At 36.8% G+C, this 9,023-nt stretch overlaps 1 protein-coding gene across 1 annotated transcript; it reads left to right on the top strand.

Annotated features, from left to right (window-relative positions):
- Nucleotides 1-3,347: 3,347 nt before the first annotated feature.
- LOC131605424 (uncharacterized) lies at nt 3,348-8,111 on the top strand. Its single transcript, XM_058877781.1, has 6 exons — nt 3,348-3,801; nt 3,896-4,204; nt 4,285-4,401; nt 4,435-4,740; nt 4,817-4,939; nt 8,019-8,111. Exons 1-6 carry the CDS (start codon nt 3,424-3,426, stop codon nt 8,109-8,111), a joined length of 1,326 nt encoding a protein of 441 aa, XP_058733764.1. The 5' UTR covers nt 3,348-3,423.
- The last annotated feature ends 912 nt before the right edge of the window (nt 8,112-9,023 follow it).

Raw genomic sequence — 9,023 nt, 5'->3', positions numbered from 1 at the left:
AGTATGCTTCAAACGACGATTGCACAGACACATATGATTGCGATCGAGTCGAAGAGATTGCAGAAGCGCTTGAAGAAGATCTTGCGGATTGTCCCAAAATGTTTGAGAGGTTGGTAAGCGATGCAGAGAAACCGTTGTATGATGGTTGTTCAAAATTCACAAGATTGTCTGCGGTGTTAAAGTTGTACAACTTAAAGGCGGAAAATGGATGGTCGGATAAAAGTTTCACAGAGTTATTAGCCCTTATGAAAGATATGCTACCAGAGGATAATGTTCTTCCCAATCGAACGTATGAAGCCAAAAAGATGCTGTCCTCTATTGGCATGAGCTATGATAAGATACATGCATGTCCAAACGATTGCGTTTTGTTTCGAAACGAGTATGCAGCGTTGAATGAGTGTCCTAAATGTGGTGCCCCTCGATATAAGAAAAAGTTGTCTCCTGCTAAAGTCTTATGGTATTTTCCTATAATTCCGAGATTTAGACGCATGTATCGTAGTGAGACCGATTCAAGACACTTGACTTGGCATGCAGATGAAAGAATTATTGATGGAAAGTTGCGACATCCGGCAGACTCACCACAATGGATGAAAGTTGATACTGATTATCCTGAATTTGGAAAAGAAGCAAGAAACCTTCGGTTGTCATTGTCTACTGATGGAATGAACCCGCATGGTATTCAAAGTATCTCGCATAGCACATGGCCTGTGATTCTTATGATCTATAACCTACCTCCGTGGCTATGTATGAAGCGTAAGTACATGATGTTATCTATGCTAGTTTCTGGGCCTAAACAACCAGGGAATGACATAGACGTATACTTGGCACCCTTAATCGAAGATTTAAAGTTTTTGTGGGAGAACGGTGTAGAGGTTTACGATGGGTATAGGAAGGAAAGTTTCAACTTGAGGGCGATGTTGTTTGGAACAATTAATGATTTTCCAGCATACGGAAATCTATCCGGGTACAGCAATAAAGGTCAAAAGGCGTGTCCCGTTTGTGAAGATGAAACCGATACGACACGATTGGAGCTTTGTCAGAAGAATGTCTTTCTCAGCCATCGTAGATTCTTAAATTCTAATCATCACTACCGTGGGTGGAGAAAAGCATTCAACGGAAAGGCCGAACATGGTACAGCCCCGCCTTTTTTGTCAGGTGATCAAATTTTTGAAAAGGTGAAAGATGTGAGCACTCAGTTTGGCAAGCCTTTTGCACATTCCCTTGTCAAGGGTGGGTGGAAGAAGAAGTCCATTTTTTTTGAACTTCCATATTGGAAGTCGTTGTACGTAAGACATTTCCTGGATGTTATGCATATTGAAAAAAATGTATTTGACAGCGTCATAGGTACGTTACTCAATATACAAGGAAAGTCTAAGGATGGCCTTAACATAAGGAAGGACATGGTAAACATGGGAATGAGAACTGAATTGGGACCCGTGACAAAAGGAAGACGAACATATCTGCCACCTGCTGTTTACACTCTATCTAGAAAGGAGAAGAAAACATTGTGTAAGTTCCTCAGTGAAGTTAAAGTTCCAGAAGGCTACTCTTCAGATATTAGAAGACTTGTGTCCATGAAAGACCTCAAGTTAAAGAGTTTGAAGACGCATGATTGTCATGTTATAATGGAACATTTTTTACCAATAGGTATACGTTCTATTCTGCCAGAAAAAGTAAGAAGCGCAATAACTAAGCTGTGTTTCTTCTTCAGGTCAATTTGCAGTAAGGTGGTCGATCCCGCGATCTTACCAACATTGCAAAAAGAGATAGTTGTTACTTTATGTGATCTTGAAATGTATTTTCCTCCCTCGTTTTTTGACATAATGGTTCATCTAGTCGTTCATCTTGTGAAAGAGACACAATTGTGCGGACCAACTTATATGAGATGGATGTACCCTACTGAACGTTATATGAAAATATTAAAAGGGTACGTGAAAAACAGAAGTCGACCGGAGGGTTGTATTGCCGAACGATACGTTGTTGAAGAAGCGGTTGAGTTTTGTACTGAATATCTGTCAAATGTTCAATCAATTGGACTCCCCAAATCTCATATTGTCGAAAAAAAAAGAAGGAAAAAGGCTAATTGGAAATAAAGTTGTGACAGTATCAATGGTCGAACGGGATCAAGCGCACTTGTATGTTCTGCACAATGAGATTGAGGTTGAGCCGTATGTTGAAATGCACAAGGTTGTTCTCCGAGATTTAAATCCAAATAGAAATGAGAACTGGATAGTACGAGAGCACAATCGAAGTTTCATACCGTGGTTTAGGGATCATATTTATTCAAAGTATCGTTCAGATCCTGCTTCAGTAACAAAAAGGTTGAGATGTTTAGCCTATGGTCCAACTGTAATTGTGCTTTCTTATAGCGCATACGCTATTAATGGATACACATTTTATACCAAAGAACATGATGATAAAAGTACTATGCAAAATAGTGGTGTTACCTTGGTAGCTGAAGCAATGCACATATCAAGTGCGAATGACTTAAATCCGAAATTTGCAAATTTGTCATATTTTGGGGTTATCGAGCGCATTTTGGTGTTTGATTACGCGAAGTTTCAGATTCCTGTATTTGGTTGCAAGTGGGTTGAAAATAATAGTGGCATACGAATGGATAAGTCAGGATTTTTGCAAGTGGATCTCAATAGGGTAGGGTACAAAGATGAGCCTTTCATTCTAGCCTCTCAAGCTAAACAAGTGTTCTATGTCAATGATCCGACAAGTACGAAATGGTCTATAGTGCTTTTATCTAACAAAATAGTTGATGAAAACATTGAAGATCAAGGTGATATTGGTGTTGGCATTGAATCTTGTACAAGAAACGATCAAAATGAGAATGAATCTTGTACTAGAAATGATCATAATGAGGGTATTTGGATCAATCCAACCGTCCGCGTTGTTAAGAGACGCGTAGAACACAATCCTACCAAGAAAAGAAAGAGACGTTAGTGATAAAGGTAATAGTATACATATTCCGACTAATTTGTTTTATTCAATTTGTACCGATTGTTTTAATCAATAGTATAGTACTTATTCAATTTTGGTGCATATTCTCGTTTTGTACATAACTTTTGAACCATGTATCCGTTTGTCGACTTCTTTACATGTAACTATACTATTTTGACGATTCTGGAGCTGCTCATGCACTTATCTTTACATTTCGGGACTGTTTTTTTATCGGTTTTGCTTCTGCCCGTAATCAAAAGTCGGGCTTAGGGTCTGAATTTTGGAAAACCGACTTTATTTTTGAGTCCGTGGGGACGTTTTACCATAGCCATGTAAATTTCGTTCAATTCCGACAACTTTCTTTTTTTGACGCTTATTTTGATTTGTACCGATTTCGTTTCCGATACACTTGTACATGCATGGTTTGACTTCCATTTGACTTGTATAGATTGTTAGCTTATTAATAGTGTACTAATGTGCTTTAGTTTGTTTGATACAGGTTCAATGGCTCCGGATGGAGATGCTCCTAAAGAAAACTCACAAGAAAACTCACAAGAAAGAGATGCTCAAGAAAGAGATGCCACAGATACAAATGCTCCACCTGATACTGAAGCAAAAGAAGTTGCACGAGGCATCACCATTATGAAGGGAATCGTTCGACATAGAGACCAAGGATTAGTATACCGTTTGGATTGGAATTCTGATAAACAAGCAATTGGTCCTAATTCTGCAAAGTTGACAAGCTATATTGGTACACTTGTTCGTATGCATATTCCGGTCTCCACAGCTAAATGGAATCTGAAAAGCGAAGAGTTGGATGCGAAAAAAAAAGCGATTTGGGACGAGCTTCAGGTATATATCATATATGGTTAATTGTTGTTATTATCTTGACGATAAATTGTTTAAATTACTTATACTAACACACTATGTGTATGTTTTTTTGCAGAGGACTTTTGAGATACCAGATGATCGTAGACGCTACATACTTAGTTTGGCCGGCAAAAGATATAGAGGGTGGAAAGCTTTTTTGACAAACACCTATCTTAAGGATAAAGATGGAAACTTTCTTGAAGAGGCACCGGGACGGCCAAAAAAGTATGAGATCTTCATTGGTGAAAAAGATTGGACTGAGTTTGTAAATCAAAGAGATGAAGATTTTCGGAAAAGGAGTGCCACGAATAGCGCGAGAGCATCCAAACCCGCGTATCCATACAAAAAAGGGCGTATGGGATATGCACGCTTAGAGGATAAACTTGTAAGTAAATAGAAATGCATTTTAATTAATTGTCTAAATGTGTTTTATTTGACGATTTTATCATTTGTGTCAATGCATAGTTAGAGGAGACTAAAAGTGAGGAAACCTCACTTCCTGTACATGTGTTGTGGAGGGAAGCTCGTGTGGGCAAGAATCAAGCTGTCGATCCCGAAGTTCAGAGAGTTTTTACTGAATGTGTAAGTATAATACTGTGTCTTTATGAATTACAGGAGACCTTGTCGCAATCGGCATCCACCGATGAGGGGAGCGTACTTAGTAGAGCACTAGATGCTCCTGAGTATCCCGGTCGGGTGAGGGGTAAGGGTCATGGTGTGACTCCAACCTCTTTTTACAAGAGTCCTAGGAGAAGAAATCCTACCAATGAAGAAGTGTTGCAAAAGTTGCAGGAATTGCAAGCACAAGTCTCTGAATTGCAAAGAGATAAAGAGATGTATATGAGAGAAAAGTGCAACACTTCATCGGTGAAAGAAACTAGTGATAAGGCTAGTATCAACTATCAAAGGAAATTTCCCGAGGTAATTATAATTTTTTTACCTTTTAAATTGTTCTATTTTATTAATGATAATGACTTTATATTTACTATTGGTTTAGGGCATTTCATCTTGCCAACTATACTTATCGGAACCGAATTATCGACTAGTTGGCAAGGGAAAAGTGCACAACACTTTGGGAGATTTACTTCACCATAGACCGCTCCCGGATGGACACCTGAAAGTATCGGTGGATGTTGTAGTAGATCATGATGCGATCCTATCGATACCTGACATGGTCTCAGAGACGACATTGCTGCGAGATGCAATAGGATCATTTGTTGCATGGCCCTCGGAGCTCATTACCATTAGTGATGAGGTATATTGAAAACGATTATGAATCATTTAGTTTTCGAATGTCAATTCTAAACCGTTTATTAATTATTTTTTACATTTTAATTTTAGACTGCTCCTATAAAACCCGCAATTAAGGGTAAAGGGATTTTACAGGAGGAGGAGTACGTTGCATCACTAAAAGAGGTACATTTAAAGTGTTAATAATTAATCTGAATCTAAATCTGCATGATTTTATATTTTACCTAACTTATATGATTTTTAGGCATCCGCTCGGGAGTCACAACAAGTGACGCAGCAAGTTCGTACCGTACCACCCACTGGTCCTCCAAATCCAGCGCGAAAAAAAGGCGGTGCTTTTGTGCCTCGATACTGGTCGACGCTCGCAACAATGGTTGATATGTCCGATATGAAGGATGGTGCTTTACGTGAAATCGATATGGATGAAAGTGTCTTCGGTATTGAATTCAAGTCACTTATTACAATTGATGACTTGGAGGAGATTTTTAGGCATGATTAACTAGGCGTCACTAACATGCACTCATACATCCGGTAATATTCACTCATCCGATATATTATTTAATTAGTCCCACAATATAATTTATTTACACATTTTAATGAAAATAATCTAATGTTTATTATGTTTTTATTTAAGGTTGTTGTATGACAGAGTGTTGCGCGGGAATCCATTGTCTAACAGATTCCGTTTCGTGTCTTCCGCCCATTGCAGCGGAATGGCAATTGCTTCAGAACCGGAATCAGTTAGACAACGCTTAGTCGATAGATTCATGTCCACCGACAATACAGAAAGTCTGCATCTTTGGGCGTATAATACCCGACCAGTAGGGTTAGTTTCTCATTCTTTGTTCATCTAATCTCTGTTTCTTTTGTGTATAGCAAAATTTTCATATAACCTATTGTTTTAATTTATAGAGCACACTGGTTGCTGCTTGCTATCAACCCTATAAGGGAAGTCGTGTATTATCTGAATTCGGTAAATGGTGAATGGACCAATTATCCGGCTATGAAGGACATCGTTGATTTGTAAGTGGGATCGTTCTAAATATATATTCGTGTATATTTATATATTTACTTATTTGTGGGATTGATCTAAACATATGCTTTTATATATTTGTTAATTAGATCAATACAAGTGTTCCGAAGTCAACGGGACGCACAGGTATCCCGAACTAAATCTAACAACATTACTTGGATCCAAGTGCAGGTACATTATTTTTCACAATTTTGCTTATAATATATTTATGCTACTTGATAAAACAAGACAACTATAGAATCTTATTTGTTTTTCTATGTAGTGTCCGCAACAGCGAAATAGTTACGATTGCGGATACTTTGTATTGAGGTTTATGAAAGAAATCCTTCAGGCAAATCAATTAGAGATTCCGCTCACGGTATGAATTTATAACTTAAGATAATTTCATATAATTTATTACATTTAACTAAATGTATCATTCATATTATGTTTTTGTTTTGTAGTACCTTGACGAATTCCGTGCTGCTGGGTACCCGAGACTTAAGTTGGAAGAAATAAAAGAGGATTTGTGTCAATTTTATATTAAGCGCTTTTTCATGTAGGATTTGTGTCGATTTGAACTATAATATTATTGATGTTGTAATGATGTATATATATAATTTTGGATATTATAATGGTATTATATTAGTATATATATTGTCTTACTGATGGCTGAAATAATATCGTCGAAAATAAATTACAGGTCGAAAATATTACAGGTTGAAAACATATTACAGGTCGAAAATATTACAGGTCGACTGGGAGGATTAAATTACAGGCTGCACATTAAAATACCTCATTTAGCAACGACAGCGCTTTTAAAAAGCGCTCTTAAAGGTCCACCTACTAAAGCGCTTCTTAGTAAAAGCGCTGCCAAAGATTAATAAAAAAAGCATAAAAAAAAAAGCAACATATGAAAGCGCTTTTGGGAAAACGCTCTTATAGGGGGGCTATCAGAGCACTTTTTCCAGAAAAAGCGCTCTTAAAGCCCTTCCTATAAGAGCGCTTTTCCAAAAGCGCTTTCGTATGTTGCGTTTTTTTTTTATTTTTTACTCTCACAGGGGGGCTATCAGAGCGCTTTTCTGGAAAAAGCGCTCTTAAAGGGGGGGCTACGAGAGCGCTTTTTCCAGGAAAGCGCTCTTATAGGGGGGCCTACCAGAGCGCTTTTTCCAGAAAAGCGCTCTTATAGGGGGGCCTACCAGAGCGCTTTTTGAAGCGCTTTTGTTACCTACGCCAGCGCTGCCTTTCACAGCGCTTTTAAGCGCTTTTAAAGCCCATAAAAAGCGCTTTTAAAGCCCTTCCGTGTTGTAGTGGGAGTTTGGTGTGAATTTCTCAATGAACTTCTATATAATTATTGTCACAATTAGTATTTTTCAAATTTTTATAAAATAAGTTGTATATAATCAATTAAAATTTATAGTGACAATTTAAATCAAATTTCTTTCTTGATAGTGATTTATTCGAACCCTCGTAATTTTGTCTTAATTTATTTTAGTATAAATTTATAGACTATTTATATGTTATAATTAAATATTTAAAATTTTATCTTACAATTTATTTATTATCAATTTTTTATGATTAAATCAAATTCATTATCATTTGTGCTTTGATTTATTACTTTTCTGATCATAGAAATAAATTTCTTACCAATCAAATAAATTTGCGTACTAGGGCCATGACATGGTTTAGCATTTTAGAGGTGAGTAAAAAGTCAATTTTTTATTAGGGCTTCATTTTTTTGTTTGCCCTAGGCATCTAAAATGTCGGGACCGGCCTTGATTCTATCCCTCAAATATCTAAAGATTGTTGTAGGCAAGTTAATTTTATTTTGGAGTTTCCGATAATACATAATGTATTTCCGATCCCAGTTAGTGTAGTTAATTGAATATTTTCTTGGTGTTAGAAAACCCAACATAACCTTGAAAATTTTCCTTAGGTGATGGGTTTTTGTTGGCGGAAGTGTGTTGGTAAAAAAGAAGGCCTAGAACTTTCTTGTTCTCGGAGTTTTGATCATTCTTTACATGATTGATTGTGCCTTCTTTTGGGCAACCAAGGACGTTAAAACTGTGATTTTTCTTATGGTGAATATGAAAACCCATAAAAATTTAAGAAATCATTGTTTGAGAAGATTCAACGTAGACCCAAAATTCTTTTACAGGTGTAGAAAAAATAGGTCCTTCCAATATCTTAAAATAAGGTTCCCAACCTTGAATTTTACATAAGCTTTAAGATTAAACCCATTTTCATCCAAGTTGCTAAAATCAACAATATTTTGACACAAAACCTTGAGAAACAATTCATTGATGCTCATAGTCTTTGGTTACACCATCGTCGATAGAAATTTTAATTTGTCCCATATTAATGATAATACATGCTTTATCATCATATAAATAAACAAATCCAAAATTACCTGACCTGAATGTCGTGACCCGTTCTTGGTGCGACATCATGTGATAAGAACAACAAGAGTCAAGAATCCGTACATATGTGCACTTGCTAGATGAAACACATAATATATCTGATTCATTGTTAGAATCATCTGTTTGAACCACATTTGTAGAACTCGACGAGCCTTGCTTTTTGTTTGGACAATCCCTCCCCCGATTCCCAATATGTTTACAACTATAACACTCAGTTGTTTTCCGTTGGGTTTAAACATCTTCTTTCCAAAACCTCCATTACCTTTATCCCCACTCCCCACGATCTTGACCCCATTTCACACCAAGATTGTCGCCTTAAGTTTCTTCCTCTACAATTTGTCTCCTTTGAAAATGTTGTGAAAAACGATACCAAGAACAAATTATAATAGGGAATTAGGGAAGAGAATAAGAACACAAGAATTGGTTATAACTGCTATTCTTTTACTTTCTCTTAAAACAAGATTACAAGTTTACAAGAATAACAAATAACCTCTCTCACCATAAATTAGGATTTGCAGCTT

The sequence above is a fragment of the Vicia villosa genome, linkage group LG5 (genome assembly GCF_029867415.1).
Source record: "Vicia villosa cultivar HV-30 ecotype Madison, WI linkage group LG5, Vvil1.0, whole genome shotgun sequence".
Lineage (NCBI taxonomy): Eukaryota > Viridiplantae > Streptophyta > Magnoliopsida > Fabales > Fabaceae > Vicia > Vicia villosa.
The sequence above is the reverse complement of the archived record's forward strand: the minus strand, read 5'-3'. Positions and strand labels throughout refer to the sequence as shown.